Source organism: Colletotrichum tamarilloi (assembly GCF_030869305.1).
Source record: "Colletotrichum tamarilloi strain Tom-12 chromosome Unknown Scaffold_92.1, whole genome shotgun sequence".
Lineage (NCBI taxonomy): Eukaryota > Fungi > Ascomycota > Sordariomycetes > Glomerellales > Glomerellaceae > Colletotrichum > Colletotrichum tamarilloi.
This window is the reverse complement of record NW_026849475.1, coordinates 96719-113876: the sequence shown is the minus strand read 5'-3', so window position 1 is coordinate 113876 and position 17158 is coordinate 96719. Positions and strand designations below refer to the sequence as shown.

Here is a 17158-nt window from a genome sequence, read left to right as displayed (position 1 = left end):
GCCGTGTACCAATGCTGGACCGTTCGACAAACTCTCGCAGCTTAGAGATGCTGGGCGGGCACCATAAACATACCACGAATGGCCGAGTCAGACTTCACGTCTGGCACGCGGCGCGAAATCCCCCCGTTCATCGCCCTCCACCAACCCAACCTTGGCAGGCTTCTAGCCGTCTTCCATAAGGCTTCCACGCATCGATCTCCCTTCGCTCAGAGGCGCCTTGACCACCATTCCCCAAGCTTCTTCGCCGTCACCCGCCGCCGACATGGTTGACCGGGTGCATCCTCTCACCCAGCCGCTGTGGACTGCTACCCCTCCCAAGACCGTTTCGTGCACCGTGCGTGCCATTTCGGGTCCGATGAGCCAGGGGTCCCGGGCTGCAAGTTTGAGACACGCGGTGAGATGGCGGTCCACCCACACTTGTCTTTCTGTACTAGGCTGAACCGACTTTGGGATAGCGACGAGATCAAGTGTGTCCAAGACTCCCAGAGTCCCAGGTCGACTGCTGGAAGTGGAGGAATGGACCTACTGCGAAACGAACGGCGGCCGTCTGCTTTTTCGGTCGTTTTCGCTCCTTGCTGCTGCGGCCTGCACGCGCCTCGCCTTCAACTGTTCTATCTTGTACTATGCGACAAAAGTCCCCGTCCATGGCATTCCATCCGGACTCGCTCCATTTACACGCACCCACTGGTCACGCCGTCGTCTTCGCAGCTTTTGCCGTCCTCGTCCTACGGTCACTCTTGTCTCGATCTCCGATCCGCGAGCTCAATTCCATTAGCAGTGCAAGGTGGAAAAGAGTCATTAGCCTCTTGTCTCGACTCGACAGTAGCGCGCATGCTGCTTGTCTGTTCCTTGAATTTACCTTCAGGCTTCTGGAGCAAGGATGCGACATGCTTTGACAAACCGAGGGGGCGGGCTCCCGTGTCCGTGTGAGCTTCTAGAATGTCTCTCCGACCGCCTCGCATCAGATTGAAAGCTTGAAAAATCGAGTTCCAGAGCACGAGGAGGGCACGATGGGACGCAGACGAACCAGTGGACAGGGAGTTGAAGGTGATACATACGACTGCCGCTAGCCCGAGGGGGGAAGTGCCAGAGTGGTTGTGGCAGAGGCACAGGCAGAGGCAAAGAAGAGGCAAATGCAAGAGAGGGAGAAGGGAGGCCAGCCGAGGATGGAAGCCGGCATGGAAACGACGCCAGAAGCCTGATAGAACAAAGAAACCGCAAGGCCGGCCCGGCGGCAGGCCGTTTGATTTCTGTCAATTTTGATTTTTCCTTTGGCTATTCTCCTCTGGCCGATCTAGCGACGCCCCTTTCGGAAGAAACCCAGACCATTGAGCGGCTGCCCTGGATTTGTGCCCAAGGGGGCTAAGCAAGGTGCGTGCGTCCGTTGTTCGCGCTACACTACCTACTCTATTCCGATGCCTCAATGTCACACTGGTGACCGGAGCAGTGCGCAGATTCAGGTAGGTAGTAATATGTTGCCATCGCCATTGGAGCCAGCCCTAGCCAAGGTAGCTTCATGTCTCGCTTTCGCAGCAGCCGATACTGACGTTGTCTGCCGGCTTATACCTGGTTGCTTGCAGCAATTCCAGCGAGAATCCTCCTTATTCTTGGCCTCACTATACTCAAGTATCGTTTGGTAAATGTGGCTCAAGCTTTGGTGGACGAGTGATTAACACCAGTCAGTCTTTCTCCTACTGTCTCTTAATTGTCTGCCCTTTGCTGACATCATCAAATAACCTAGCACCTTGTCAGGCAAATGGTGTGCTGGCAGATCAGAGTCACGACGGAGCATACCGCATGTCTCTGTCTCCTGGCTGTTTGTTTCCTCTGCTCAGGGCAAGACAGGGCGCCGTAGACGAAGGTCGCGAAAGCTGCAGTTTGTCTGTCGCACACCCAGTCTCCTCCCCCTTTACTTTTAGCTTTGGCTCTCCTCCACTGGCGAGGTACCCAGGTCTTTACAGTGCGCCTAGAGAAACCGTAAAGTATGGTACCTTACGCAGAGATATTGTCATGACTACGTCTGTATTTCGACACCACAAACAGCTTGGCTGTGCCCAGTGCAGGGAACACAAGAGGCTCGGGGCATGCTCAGGCACAGTAAGCTCCCGTTGCTTGTGCGAGTGTTTTCCCGCTGACATTCTGACGACAGAGCCGTGTTTGATGAGTTTATGATTAGTCTGTCGTTGAACTCTTCCAATGCCCTCGCCGTGACAGCAATCATGATCGTCCAGATGATTGAATGGACACAAATACCTACTTCCTCGCCTCAAGCCTGCCGCGGTCGCCGCGGCCACACGACTACCGTCTACTGGCCCTTGGGCGCCAGGCTGTTTAAGCTTTGGGGTCAGGTTACGTTCATGTCTCGTCACCCTGCCAGTGACATGCTGCGTACCCCTGAACAGACTGCCTCAAGGGTCCGTGTGCAGTAGATCGGTACCTGATGAGTACAAGCTTCACGGCCCCTACCCCACCCTCCGAGCGTCATTGTGCGAGGGCTGGATGGGCGCAGCGTTGGCGATAGGCAAAAGCTCTGAAGAGAGCGGTGGTAGAGGTGACGCTTAGAGTTGTCATAACTGTGCTTGATAGGTAAGATGAGTTGTCTTCTAGTCTGCTTGGGGTGAAAAGATATTCTAATGGCTAGCATTGGTATTCGAAGACATGTGTATTGTTGGCTCCCAAATATCGAGTATGGTGGTAGGGGAGAGAGGGGGGGGGGGGTCAAAGACGTGGGCTCCCTGGTGGAAGAGTTGTGCTTGTGAAGTGAATAGACGAAGGTGTTTAGCCCGTCTCGTCTGGCTGTCCTGTCCGTGTTTGACCTTCCGGAACTCTCTCTAGTGTGTGCAGGTGGGTGTGTCCCCTCCCTCCTGCTGTATCCTTGTGGCGCATCTGCACCAGCTCCCGCATCTGCACATGTCCACCGTACAGTCGCTGACTACTGGGCGTTGGTCGACGAAGGTTGGGTATGGCACTCACGCTCAGGTTCCGAGAAACGTAGGGGATGCAACGCAGCATCATCCATCCTCGCCCTTCCACCTCCCCGTCTTCCAGGCCGCATATCTTAACCTACCTTACCTTAGTCATGTCCCTGGAAGTAAGGTACCTTAGTGTACCACTTTACATAGTACATACCTCAAGGTAGAGAATACTTTGCCTTAAGTAATCTTGCCAAAAGATAAAGGGGACAGCCGAGGAAGGTGCCCTGGGTCCTTGGGCACTTCGTACAGCGTACCAGTGCAGTCGGAAGGAAGGAAACGGCAAGGAAGGAAAGAAGCAGCAGTTAGAACGACTCTTGTTCCTTCCCCACGTCCCACGTTTCCACAGTACGTCCTCGCGCCGTGCCATGGACGCCCACGCCCACGCCCACGCCCAGGGCACCCAGGGCACGCCCACCCGCCCACTTCAGTGCGACTTTCACGCCCACACCCGCCCATGCCGCCTCCACCAAAAAAAAGGTACCTGCCTACCTCACCTTACTAAGGTAGGTGCTGTATGATGTATTCCGTACCAAATGGAAGGCACCAAAATACACCAAGGGGCAAGGTACCTCCTTCCTTACGTACCGACATCTACGCCCACGCTCACGTCCCTTCCTGGAATCCTCGCACCCGTCCCGTCGCCCCCCAGTTCGGTCCTTCCCTTCCCTTCCCAAACCCACGACCGCTTCTCTTTTCGTCCGTCACCGTTTCTCTTCCTCCCAGTCCCCCTCCCACCCGCTTACCCATTCCTGCAGCAGTCGTCTTCCTATCTTCCTCTTCTGCTGGAGATCTTCGCATTGCAACCTCCAATCGCCTATTCCCGTGCCCGTTTGTTGGCTCAACTGATCTGCAATATTGCGACTGCGAATCATCCGCCTTCTTCACTCGCCTACATCACCCTCTCGCCTCCGATCCCGCCGCCTCGAACAACCCACCCCCGGCACCTTCGTTTCCCACCATCCTCGCAACTCATCTCGCCTTCGCCTATCCGCTCCTTGGAACCGGCCGAACCCCGCGTACAGAGCCGTTTATTTCGTATCGAGAGCAATTCCATACAGCAACAATTATATTTGCCAAAGATTTGGTGAGTACTCCCCAGCCTACTGACCAATACCAAATCACCAGCGGCAAAAAAGTGACCGTGTGTGGTTCTCTCTGACCTGAATTCCACAGCAGAACTGTCACCCCAACTCGGCTTCTACAGCATCTGGTGCCGAGCACACGACAACTTTCCGTTGCTGTCTTTGCGCAGACACTTGGTGTCACCGCATTTATCATCAATCATTCTATCCTGCCGGCAAATTGTCGTGTCGAAAGCGACTAGAGACACCGTTTTCAACGGCGACGTTGCGTGATACGATCTGCGACACTCAGCATTGTCGACCAACCCGACCCTCCCACTCTCAAAGCTGCTCCGAAGACCCCGCCTTCAAACCAAACGCGACCGCCTCTCACTCCCGAATCGCTGAGAAGAAATTTGCAATATTCGATCCCAGATAGCGCGAAACAAACAACAGGTCCTCAATCATCAGAGTGTCTCTAATTATCAAACCCCGCTACGATTGACATCTCCCCCCGGCGAACCCAATACGCTGCACTTCAAACGGCCTCTCCGGAGCATGCACCAGCCTTGTCTGCTGTCTACACTACCGACGGAAACCGCTGGAATCTAGCATCGGAGGAAGCTTCAGCTCACAGGCAGGGAGAGGACTCTCCTCCTCCAGCCGCCCTTGCGGAGCACAGGCTACAGACCGGGTGTGCACTGGCGAAGCCCTGTTGAAGCTTTGGCCCTCTGCCCTCCCACTGGGCGGAGAGCTTAGCCGGCAAGGCACGTCGAAAACCTGGCGTCAACACGACCACGTACGCGGCATCCGTCAAGGACCATGAGGCGGAATCGCTCCCCAACATCACCTTCACCCTACCGCGCCCTCGCCCATGCCGGCGCGGGCGCGGGCGGGGTGCCAGATTCCCTCTCACTCCTCAGGTCCTTCAACGTTGATACGAACCCTACCCGCCCTATGCGGCCATCCCCACTCACCGCTTCCACCATCCGCGATATGCCGCTCGACTTGGTTGATCGCATCAGATCATTTCCCCTGTTTGTGTCTGCGCCAGACGAGTTCTTGGCCGCTATCGGAAACCATTTGAGACCACAAGTTCATGCTGCACAGGACCACATTCTCACGGAGGGCGATGATGCCAGAGCAATGTACTGGCTGGTGCGCGGGGTCGTGGCTGTCACCTCTAGAGACGGTGAAGCCATTTATGCAGAACTCAAGCCCGGTGCCTTTTTCGGAGAAATCGGTGTATTGATGGACGTACCGCGAACTGCGACCATTGTGGCTCGGACAAAATGCCTTCTCGTGGTCCTTAAGAAGGAAGACCTCCAGGCCGAGTTACCGAAATTCCCGGATATGGAACGTGCTATTCGTCACGAAGCTCAAGAGCGGTTAAACATTCTCAAGAAGAAGCGCCAAGAGGGCGGGCAACTCATCAAGCCTGCCTCGACGCAAGCCAACGGAGCAAGAGAACCGGTGCCAGGTGAGGTGTCTACGGGTGAGGTAGGCACCATCAGAGAGGGCACCGTCGTCAACTCCAAGAAGCGGAAATCTCCCAGTCCTGGCGCCATCGAGGACCCTGCAGCAGGCAGTGCCCTAGGAAGTGGTTTCGTCAACGTGCGACGAACATTACGAGAACTGCCTTTGTTCTCCACATTACCTCCTGACATCCTCCATCAGCTGGGACTCAGCGTCCAGCCAAAGACATATCCTCCATTTACAGACATCATCCAACAAGGATCGGCCGGCAACGAGATCTTCTTCATTGTTCGAGGTGAAGCAGAGGTTGTTCATGAAGCACCAAGTGAACCACCAAAGAAGATAGCTCGTGCGACCTATCTTAGGCCAAGATTAAAAGCAGGTCAATACTTTGGAGAAGTGGCCAGTCTTGGGTTGTCCGAGGGTCGAACAGCGACAGTGCGGGCAATTACAACGGTCGAGTGTTTGATGATCCCCGGAGACGCATTAGACACGCTTTGGAGCCGATGCCCACCTGATATCAAGTCGCAGGTTGAGGAGACAGCTCGCAAGAGATACAAGAATTCCGACGAAGACGTTGAAATGTCAGATGCAGACCCTATGGAAAGGACCAGCAAATCAGATCCTCCGACACCGACAACACCCAAAGCTCTACCGCACGTCACGTTCACAACGCCCTCAAAACCGACGTCACCTACAAAGGACGATATGGAAACGATGGAGCCCAAGGACCCTGATCCTTTCTTGAGCGTAGACATGGAGAATATGCGAAATAGGCGACGCAATTCCCTGGCCCCGCCTACCCCGCAATCCGACAACTCCTCGTCAATAGTGACGAACGGCTTTCGAACTCACCAGATTGAGTCGACACCTCTTCGCTTCTCTTTTCCACCACAGTCGCCAACCGAGCAAGAAGCGCCCGTCAAGCGAGCCCGGACACTGCCACGGCGTCCACACCCGGCCCAGGCCCCAGCTCTTCCCGACGATTTGCTCGTGGAAGCATTCCGATACCTCAATGTTGCAGAGCTGATGAACGCGCGAATCATTTCGTCTCATTGGCGGAAGCTGTTGACGACGCACCCGAAGGTTTGCATGGATTTGGACTTGTCTGAGCATAATAGAAGAGTCACAGATCTGGCCATTCGAACAGTCATTGGTCCTTTCGTTGGCAACCGCCCGGAGACGATTGACATTAGCAACTGCTTCCACATTACCGACGACGGTTTCCGAAGTCTTTGGGAGAGCTGTGGCCGCAATGTCAAACGATGGCGCATGCGATCCGTGTGGGATGTCTCTGCAAATCAGATTCTGGAAATGGCAGAGAACGCAAAGGGCCTGGAGGAGATTGACTGGAGCAATTGTCGCAAGGTTGGTGACAACTTGCTGGCACGTGTCGTAGGCTGGGTAGTACCCGAGCCGCCACCACCCCAACCGCCCAGCAAACAGGTGGTGATATCCAGTTCTTCTGCCAAGTCAAAGCCTCAAAAGGCTGTTACGCAACAGGCTCAACAGAGAGCTGCTAACATCCCCAAGCCGGGCACCATCATTGGCTGCCCCGCCCTCAAGCACCTCAACTTGTCGTATTGCAAGCACATCACTGACAGGTCGATGGCTCATCTTGCTGCGCATGCGTCCAATCGGTTGGAATCGTTGTCCCTGACACGATGCACCTCAATCACAGACGCCGGCTTCCAGTCTTGGGCTCCGTACCGGTTCCTGAACCTGTCTCATCTGTGCCTCGCGGACTGCACTTACCTCTCTGACAACGCGGTCGTCGCCCTCGTCGGTGCGGCCAAGAACCTGACACATTTGGATCTTTCTTTTTGCTGCGCTCTTTCTGATACCGCCACGGAAGTCGTCGCCTTGGGATTGCCTCAGCTGCGCGAACTTCGCCTCTCATTCTGCGGCAGTGCCGTCTCGGATGCCAGCTTGCAGTCGGTTGCACTACACCTGAACGAGTTGGAGGGCATCTCGGTCCGCGGCTGCGTTAGAGTCACTGGCGGCGGTGTCGAGAATCTGCTTGAAGGATGCAGTCGACTACAATGGGTGGACGTTAGTCAGTGTCGAAATTTGGAGAATTGGATCCGAAGCGGAGGTGTTATGCGGTGGGGATTCGATGAGCGCGGTGGTAATGGCCTGTCACCGGGACAGGTGCCTTTGCCACTGCCTAGCCCGACACCGGCTGCTACGAACCGCGGTGGACGTGGGGCAAGGCCGCTAAGCTTCCGGAGAAGAGCAAGACACCCCGTCCGATTCATTGTTGAAAAGGGAGCATTCGGGCTTAGATGATGATGCGAGGTGGTTTAATTGGGGTATCTTGACGCTGTTATGAGAGAAGATGTTTTGTACGATTGTGGCCCGGCGCGGAAATGTTTGGATCATAGAATAAGCCTATTTTTAGGGAGGCGCAGCTCGTTAGGAGAAGCAGACATCATTACAGGGCATCATGTTTGGATTCTCAGACGACTTTTGGCGGGATGGGCTGAGGATAGACTGGACTTGATGATACCCTAATTCATTTCGTTACTGCATCATAGGCACGCGATGTCAAACACACGCGTCCGTTCGTTACCGTATCGTTGTGACAATGACTGCCCATTAACCATTGCATACTATGCCGGAGGTCCCGTCATTCACACCATCCCAGAACTTCTTGTTCCGCTCATCCCAGGCTTTCCGTCGCTCCTCGGGCGATAATTGCTTGGGGAACCCCACCCTGAACAGAAACGCGACCCTAGTGAGCGCCGCCATCAGCGTGAAACTCACGAGGATCCAGTCTACGCCGCGCCATTCCCGCATCGGGTTCACGAGGTTTCCCTGGAGACTGAAGGATATCCAAGCGCTATAGAGCAAAGACGCGTCGACGATGAGGAGGGCGAATTGGTAGAAGCTCCAGATTGCGAGTTGGATTCTGGGCGGGACGGCGTGGTGTTCGGGGGAGGTGAAGACGTAGATTGTGTAGGAGACGGTGACGTGGGCGATTACGTAGGCGAGGAGCTGGAGGGTGTGGGCGCCGGAGTAGAGGTCTGAGTCTGGATCTGAGTAGGCTGGGGAGGTGAGGGCAGTGAGAGGGGAGGAGGTGATGAAGGGTTGGAGGGGGGTTATGGTGAGGATGTTGAGGAGGGTTAGGTAGGTTTTTGGGATTAGGGAGTGTTGCTGGAGTTGGGTTGTGGAGGGGAGGTTGAGTGTGTAGGAGTTTATGACGAGTTTGTCTTTTTTGGCTTTGCCCATTGTTTTTTTGAGGTAGGGGGTTGAGGAATGAGGTAAAGGGCGGTCGGGGTGGTTATTTTGGTGGTTAGATGCTGCGATGTTGGTGTTGGTGTTGTGAAATGCGAGACGCGAGATGCGAACAAATGGGACAACGAGACCCCTCCATGTTTACCTTCCGCAAAAGTGGTTACCCCGGGACGGCGACGTGGTGAATATAAGTCCCTCGTGCGTTATCAGGGGCTGAAAAGAGATGCTACTACATACAAGTATAGTTTCTCATTTCCCAATTCCCACGTCTTGGCAAAGTATGATTGATTGCCTCGAATTAAATGCTCAGAGTACCTACCTAGCCAGGAATTTGTGAGAATGTCACTGAGGCGGGGGTCCAGTCATGAGTCGCGGGGCATTCTTTCCATCCTTCCATTCCTCCTTCTTCGTTGTTTCCTATTCGGGGGGAGAGGGGCACGAGCCGGGTGCTTGGACCAAGGGGCGACTGGCGGGGTGGAAGGAAGTAGGGGCCGTAACGGGGTCCGGGCTTTCTTGGGCTTGACTTGCCGTTTTGTTTTTTGGTGCTTAAGCTCGTGGAGCTGCGGCGGGCAGGAGCTTGGGCCGTTTGGTGACCTTGTAGGAGGAGGGGGGAAGGAGCTTTGGAGGGAGCTGGTGCATTACGTCAGCTTGAGGATCCAATGTTGGTGATTGCTGTTTATTGTCCTTCAAATCGGCCGACGTTCTTCATCAATGTCGTACCTTTACACAAGGTCTTTGACGTCAGGGCTTGAACTTGATGTGGATTCAATATCTGCCGACTGCTTTCGCTTGAATGGAGGTTGCATTCTGCTCAACATACCATGGCGTTGGTAAGCTTTGTGATCCACAGACTTCCCTCACCAACAGGGCACTGCTTCCTTGCGTATAGCAGCATAGCAACTTCTGGCTGCGCCATCAACCGAGTCGAATGAGACGTGTATCGACCGATACGGCTAAGAAAAATGCCGAATCTGATACAACATGAACCGGAGCGTCTATCAGGCGGTCGTTCATAGGTTCTGCGGGTTGGGCAGGGGCATCATGCAGGGCTGTGGCGCTGACAGTACCCCTACGGAATAGCCCAATCATCGCATGAGCGCGCATTGGTTGCTGACAGCCTGATACGGACTACCCCTCAACTTCTTGTTGCGAGAAATCATTCATTAATCTCTGAGGTCTCACGCTACGATATCGCGACCCGGTCACTGAGTCTGCCAGGCAAAATGCGTCTGCTTGGGACCAAAACGTTGACGCTTCACGAATTCGTCGAGGGCCAAGTTCCCGTGTACGCAATATTGTCGCATACATGGGGAAAAGGAGAAGTTCTCTTCAGAGATCTGGAAAATGACCCATCTGACAAAGCTGGCTGGGTCAAAATTCAGTCTGCCTGCCGTGTGGCCAGCGAACGGGGCTATGACTGGATCTGGATCGATACCTGCTGCATCGACAAGGCCAGCAGCAGCGAGCTATCCGAGGCCATCAACTCTATGTACAAATGGTACCAAGAGGCAAGCCTGTGCCTTGCATTTCTTTCCGATGTGGCGTATTGTGAGCCTGGGACAAGTGAGTGCGGGGCGGCTCTGACCCGGGGTCGGTGGTTTACCCGTGGCTGGACGCTTCAGGAGCTCCTGGCCCCTGTTTCTCTGGACTTTTATGCTCAAGATTGGAAGCTTTTGGGACCTCGGGCCCTCTTCCGCAGCTTCATTGAAAAGAAGACGGGCATTGAAAGCATGTACTTGTCGGGAGAGAAAGGTTTGGCTAGTGCGAGTGTCGCCGAGCGGATGAGTTGGGCTTCGCAAAGGACGACGACCCGAACCGAGGACGTTGCGTATTGTCTTCTGGGTATCTTCAATATTAACATGCCTTTAATATATGGAGAAGGCGCCAAGGCATTCCAGAGACTGCAAGAGGCAATACTTCGAGAGAACGACGACCAGTCCATCTTCGCGTGGGGGACACCGCATGAGACAAATATCGCCACGACCTCGAGAGGTGTGGACAGCAGGTCACTTCTCGCGCCAAGTCCTAAAGATTTCAGACACTCTGGCGACATCATTCCCATCTTCAACGTCATTCCCGGTGCCCGAATTCGCATCGAACATTCAGGTATCGCCATTATGACGCCACTGTTCATACAAACACCTTCTAAATGGGCCACAGGCTCTTGCTCGCAAACTCTATTGGCGCCTTTGCTCTGCCGTCACCGCACCGACGTCTTCAACGCCATCGCGCTTTTTTTAAGCACTTCCAACAGGCGCCCGCCTGATCTCGATCATCTCGACGAGATGACGTACCACAGGCTCTCGTACCGACTGACCACTTTTCCAACGACCGCATGGATAAGTGGGAGACTTTGTTCAACTTTCATTTCCTTTAAATCTTTGCCTACCTCTGCAGATGTCAGAGAGGAGCGCTACCTTCTGCCGAGTGGGGGATGTGCTATCCGGACGCTGCCCAAGGGATTTGATCTTGGAGTCCCATACTCGCCGACATGGGTTGATCGTGACGAAGGAATGCAGTTTTCTGTCTACCCAATAACACATCGCCTTGCTAGATCATATGGTCTTTCGTCCCCAATCGTGATTCCTCTCAGAGGCTCATCGCTGCAAGAGGATGACTGGGAGGGATCGCTTGCTCTTGTTTTACAGTATCAGTACAGGTCAGCCGGGACCGGGTTTGGCGACTACATCGTCTTCCATAACGTGCCGTCGCGGATGGTGAACCGGGTGGTTGTCGTACCGCCTGGATTTACACTTGCAAGCGTTGCGGAAACGGTGCAGGATGAATCTGAGGGGTGGACAGCGGATTACGTGCGTCGGTTCTCGGGCGCGAGCGACACGACGGAAGCAAGAAGTTCGGCAGACTTGTTCGATCTTAGTTCGTTGAGGACATACACCAGGTTCAGGGTGGGAACTTCGACTGAGCCTGTGTATGGAAACCTTCAGATCGTCGATGTTGAGGATACCATGGGGATTAACGTCTCTCTTGAGGTGGATCACAATGGGATTTATACTCCCGTGAAGGGTGTACCACATTTATCTCATCGAGTAAGATCAAGACCATAGTCTCGACTCGACAACAACCCCATTGCGATGCGATATTCCAGAAAACGTTCGCTCGAGATGTGACCTATGGAGGATTCAGATACGCCCTCTCGTTGAGGGAGGTAAGGCAGATAACAAAGGCTTCAGAGATATAGTATTGTCCAGATGACGAATTGCTAACCCCATGCTTACTCAGAAATCTTCCTTCGGCAACTCACGCAGAACACAACCCACCATGAACACTGGCTGGATGACTTGTGGCTGATCCCCAATCCATACCAGCCATCTGCTTTCCAATCTCAGTCGAGCCGTCTGCGCGTATGTACGAGCCTGTAAAAGGTCAGTCTCTGTCATCTTGGCATGCAATACAATCAGCCTCAGAGACTAGCAGAAATACACGTACTGCTCACATGATAATGCCACCAATCTTGAGACCGAAACGCATTATTCGTCAATTGGGAAAGCACATCGTTCCAACCCGTATTCCTGTCGTGGTAGATGGCATGTTTTGACCAAGCGACGTAGACTTTTGGATGGTCAAGGTTCTTTCTGCCATTGTCACCACCGCGGGGGAGCGTTGCGTCGACGGTGTTGAAGGTGTTTTGGATGTCGCCCCAGTTCTTGCGGTCGTAACCTGAGTGTTGGGAGAGTAAGAGCTGCGACGGCTGCCAGTTGCTTGCGGAATTTTTGGTCCATACGACAATTACCCTCTCCCAGTCACTGTTGATTGAGTGATCAGCCAGTCATATATAGTATTGAAGACAATGGGCCAGGGTGGAACGTACTATTTATGTCCAAAGACGCCAGATGGCGTGAATCCATCCTTCTCATAAAACAGATTATACGCAACCCGTACCTCGTTGTCATTACACTTGCTGTAGCTGTAATAGACTGGAAAATCAGGCGCCGGGTTCCCGATTCCGACGCCCGGTTTTCGGCAATTGCAACCAGCGTCGGGCCACTCGCAAAGCTCCGCGCCGGGTGTTTGCTGTCCGTTGACGACTGCATGCGTTGGAATACAAGGCGGCCGATTCATCGCTTGTCCGAAGAACCACATTGGCTGAGCGGCCAAGGCCAGTCCGACGCCGCCTTCATTCAGAAGAGTTGTCATTTGGGTGTCTGAGATGGAGGTTACAGCCATAGTTGCGCCGATCATAGCGGCGCAGAGCGCGAGTGTGCTTGTGAGGGAGAGCATCTTGGTTGTTGTTTGGGATGCTAGAATCTCTCCACGCGATGGTTTCGCAGGCTAATGGGGGTGGACAAGAACGAATTCTTATGCATAATGCAAATTACCTCCCAAGAAGACCATGTGATGAAGCTCCGGTTTTTAGAACTATGTAAGTCTTGAATTACCGGGACTTCGAGAGAGCTGTACGTATTACGGCCCGTTCCTCCAGTCGGCATCATCTCGCTCGGGGTCCCTGAAGATCATGCTACGATCTCGACCCTTGATAGGCTAATAACTACATAGCGTTCCTGCAAGGCATTCAGCATGCTACCATCAGGATGATAACGTTTGGTCAATACTCTATACGAGATGAACTAGACGTCTGCATGGCAATCCTTCGGCCAGGGACTTGGGCGGTAGACACGGTTTATTGGCCCACTTGACTGCTGCCTGCGGCTGGAATTGACACCTTCCAAACCCAGCGGGCGAGGCAAGCTGCAACATGGACAGCACAGGCCGAAGGTTTATATTTCCAAGGTGGAACTGAGTAGGCGAGTCGCCCATCTTTGCTCGAGTGTACCGACATTTGTAATTAGGGTGTGGAAATCAATAACTCCTTGAGCCGTGGGACGGTAATACATAATACCGAGTGATCGTCTTTCTCTCGTTGAGGAACCATCACCTATCGAGTTGACTGAGATTGCCGTAGAATACGTAGAAGATCTTCAGGCTCATTCTCTCCATCGCGAAACGCAGGAATCTACATGGATTGGGTCCTTCGTGCTGTTTGATTAACGTGGAAAAAAACATTTGCTAAATTTGTGGTCCTGATCTCTGAATCACTTGTAACCCATTTTGCAGGACGATCGATTTCCCTTCCTAGGCCATGGGGAGTTGCGACACCAAAGAGAGGATTCGTACTCGAGCTTGCTGTATCAATCTAGTTGCTCGTTTCTTCCGAACTCAAGGAATGTATTATCCTTTACGTTATTACTCATTAACAACGGTGTAAAAGCTAGCCAGGACCTTTTAACATTAAGAATAATAAAGTCCCAAAAGACAAATGAAAGTAAGTCGCCAAATATCCATACAAAGTATCAACTTGGAAGGTCAAGTTGCGCCCTCTTATTGCGTACCATCGTTCAGCCAGTGGTAATGGACATGGACATCACCATCTTTAGCAGCATGTGCATCTTTGGCCGAGTCCTTGGCTGAGGGGCCAACCTCCGAATCATCCTGCTTGAGCCCCTTTTGCCAGGACACAAAGTCGTAGTACCCATGCTTTAACGGGTACCCGAGCGGATACTGCTTGTCCGGCCGCGTAACAAATACTGCGCCAATAGTAGTCTTGACAATCCAGTCAACCATGCCCAGGGCGTGGTACACGTTGTTCGTCGCCATGTCTCTAAGGCGATCACCATGCGTCTGTTTCTGCATCTTTTGTTCATCACTTATCTTTTTCAATTCGACATGATCGTAGTTTATGTCGATGAACATGCGTTCCCACATGCCAATCTGCTCTTCTTTGAGCACCTTGCCCTCTGGGTGAGTCCATGTGTAAGTGTTTTTCGGAGATTTCAACTGCCATAGATCATCTTCCGAGGGCTGCTCGGTATTGACCAGCTGGCCTTCAGCAGCTCGAGTTTTCGGATACTGCTGATGGACAGAGGTGACGGATCCGGCAACGGTCCTATACTTGTCCACGATCTTCGGGTCCCGACCTGGGCGAATCTTAGTTGGGGCCACGCCTCTATCAAGCTTGAGTTCCCAGCCGTGCCCCGTAAGAGCATTGCAGCGCCACTCAGCTTTATCATCTAGGCCGAGACCGTTGTACAGGTAGCGGACCCTGACGCAGGGGTGAACGAGCTCCTCCATGTGTGTAAGGAGCTTCTTCTCGTTGTCGTCTTGGTAGAAATGAGGTGTTCGCGCCGAACTCTCTGCGAATTGACCGTGGTACGCATGATACGGCGCTGAAATCACGTTCCAAACTCGGTCGAGACCCGTCGTGACCAAAGATGTTGGGCTGGTGATCTCACCGAGGCCCCAAGGCCGAATGGTGTCTCCATGAGAGATTGTACTGAAGATGCGTTTCATCTCACACGTGCTGAATTCCACGCCAACGGAATTTAGCTGATCCGCCATCCCTAGTGACATCGTCAGTTTAGGTTCTTCAAGTGAAGCATAGGGGATCTCCACCCTAGCGGAGAGTCCAGCACATGGGGTGAGTAACATACATCCAAGGGCAATCTTGGAGATTTGCTGGGAATCAGTGCCTCCGCCAACGTTGCTGTGGCATCCAGGGAACCAGACCTGGCGAAGTTGGGTGTTTGTATTCGATCTCTTGCACCTCCAAAGTGTGGGAGCGAAAGGGCTTCTGAATTCGTCTAGGGCAAGGGCGTGGAACGCATGATCGATATTGGGGTGGACATTGTAGCTTGCAGATCGGACCTGGCAGTCACGAGACGTTTAGCCTTTGCGCATATATGACGACCACAGCCCTCGGGCTTCCCCTGAGGGTGGACCTTACCTCTTCAGCACTGCGGCTGGCGCCGTGCCAATTGCACCACGGCGTCTTGGGGATTCCAAGGCTGCCTACTGTCTCCCATACGCCTGTTCGAATGGCGAATTTAGCTACTGCGAATTGGAGTTGAACTGATAATCGAAAGTAGGGTTGAACTCACCGACTGCTTTAATCTTCCCCTCCACCGCTCGGTGCGAGATTACTTCATTGCCATCGTCTACCATACGAGTCAAGCAAAGTTCGTACTGAGAAATCAGCCATCGAGTCAAGTACTTCAGAAGAGCGAGACGTCACTTACGTCGCTCAGCTTCTGGCGATAAGCCTCTGCCATGAGGCGAAACTTCATGCTCCCATCTGTCCTTTTGAACTGAGTCATCTTCGTAAATAACTCTCTTTTATCCTCATGTAGCTGTTTCTCTAAGGATTCGTGACTCGTGGCCTGGTCGTAACGTTCGAGGAGCTTCACCAGATCCCTCTCCACATCCCAAACCTCTTGCTCGGTTAACTCTCCGACCTTTTCGGGGCGCAACTTATCTTCGAGCGGCCGAATCTCTGCCATGTAGTCTTTCTCTATCTTCATCTTCAGCTGGTCGTGATTGAACCCCAGTAGATGCTTCTTAGGGTCAAACATGCGAGGATCCGTCCAGTCGCCGAAGGCTTTATAATCCTTGTAGATTTGGCCGAGGCTGCTGAGTCCAGAGCGGTTGAGGAACCCAAGCGTGCAGACCATGCCTGCGATCGACCGAGCCGTGAAGGCGCCTCGCGAGAAGCCGACGATGATGATCTCGTCCCCCGGGTTATAGTTATCGCAGATGAAGCGGTAGCAATCTATAATGTCCTGGTACCGATTAACATCAACCATTTGTCACCGCCATCACTCTATTGGAGTCACTTACCTGTTTGACACCCAGGCCGAACAGGCCTCCCACAAAGCTAGCCCATTTGTCTTCTTCTGTTCCGGGACCGCGGTGGTAGTAGACTACTTGAGGCATTCCGCTGCAGCACTTGTGTGCGACTGCAGATGAGAGACGGCTCACGTTGGTGGGTACGCCGCCATTATTGCTTGGAGTGGCATCTCAGTATACGCATACGTGGATAATCGAATCTCTTTATTGCCGCACTTACGAATTGTTCCATGTGCCATCGCAGCAGATCACCAGCCTTTTCCTGTTCGCAAAGTTCCCATCCTCCGGGATGGTTCTGTGTGCACATTTGACGTATTCTGTCGACATTCTAACTGGTTTCTTGTTCTTATAGGAGTAGACTTGATGTTGACGAAGAGCAGACGACAAGCAGGAGAAAAGAAAGGGCCACCCACCACATTATATCAATGATCATGTTCAGCTCGCAGTTCTCTAGTGCTGAGATGGAACAGAATTTCAGATGTTAGCATGTGAAATGGGCTCATATCTGAAGGGTCCGTTTCTACAGAAGTGTCTTTGAAGTACCGGAAACGGCATGTTGTCTTAGACCCCGCGATCCATCTTGGCTACAGCTGAAGGTACCCAGGAACGCAACACGATGAGAACGGATTCAATCAGCAACAACATAGCAGATCAGTCGTTTTGCAGCCTATCAAATCTGTCCGGGGCTTCGGGTCGGCCCAAGCCACGTGTTTACCCGTTCGCGAAGAGGCGGCTCATGAGACAGTACCAAACTAGATTCAGTTGGCGAAG

General features: G+C 53.2%; 6 protein-coding genes across 6 annotated transcripts; 3 read left to right on the top strand and 3 right to left on the bottom strand.

The window, feature by feature from the left end:
• Window positions 1–3429: 3429 nt before the first annotated feature.
• On the top strand, window positions 3430–4475 carry CTAM01_13307 (uncharacterized protein; the record flags this gene model as incomplete). The annotated part of the gene is made up of 3 exons (XM_060529311.1): window positions 3430–3452; window positions 3920–4063; window positions 4166–4475. The coding sequence occupies 3 exons, from the start codon at window positions 3430–3432 to the stop codon at window positions 4473–4475; spliced, it is 477 nt and encodes a 158-aa protein (XP_060376145.1).
• Window positions 4476–4858: 383 nt separating this feature from the next.
• Window positions 4859–7801, top strand: CTAM01_13306 (cyclic nucleotide-binding domain-containing protein; the record flags this gene model as incomplete). The annotated part of the gene is made up of 1 exon (XM_060529310.1): window positions 4859–7801. The coding sequence occupies one exon, from the start codon at window positions 4859–4861 to the stop codon at window positions 7799–7801; it is 2943 nt and encodes a 980-aa protein (XP_060376144.1).
• Window positions 7802–8110: 309 nt separating this feature from the next.
• On the bottom strand, window positions 8111–8743 carry CTAM01_13305 (uncharacterized protein; the record flags this gene model as incomplete). The annotated part of the gene is made up of 1 exon (XM_060529309.1): window positions 8111–8743. The coding sequence occupies one exon, from the start codon at window positions 8741–8743 to the stop codon at window positions 8111–8113; it is 633 nt and encodes a 210-aa protein (XP_060376143.1).
• Window positions 8744–9972: 1229 nt separating this feature from the next.
• Window positions 9973–12058, top strand: CTAM01_13304 (HET domain-containing protein; the record flags this gene model as incomplete). The annotated part of the gene is made up of 3 exons (XM_060529308.1): window positions 9973–11796; window positions 11856–11915; window positions 11990–12058. 3 exons carry the CDS (start codon window positions 9973–9975, stop codon window positions 12056–12058), a joined length of 1953 nt encoding a protein of 650 aa, XP_060376142.1.
• CTAM01_13303 (uncharacterized protein) lies at window positions 12008–12988 on the bottom strand (the record flags this gene model as incomplete). The annotated part of the gene is made up of 3 exons (XM_060529307.1): window positions 12008–12123; window positions 12197–12513; window positions 12579–12988. 3 exons carry the CDS (start codon window positions 12986–12988, stop codon window positions 12008–12010), a joined length of 843 nt encoding a protein of 280 aa, XP_060376141.1.
• A 1098-nt stretch (window positions 12989–14086) lies between these two features.
• Window positions 14087–16714, bottom strand: CTAM01_13302 (uncharacterized protein; the record flags this gene model as incomplete). Its single annotated transcript, XM_060529306.1, has 7 exons — window positions 14087–15105; window positions 15196–15409; window positions 15489–15571; window positions 15643–15727; window positions 15781–16320; window positions 16379–16544; window positions 16608–16714. 7 exons carry the CDS (start codon window positions 16712–16714, stop codon window positions 14087–14089), a joined length of 2214 nt encoding a protein of 737 aa, XP_060376140.1.
• Between the last annotated feature and the right edge of the window lie 444 nt (window positions 16715–17158).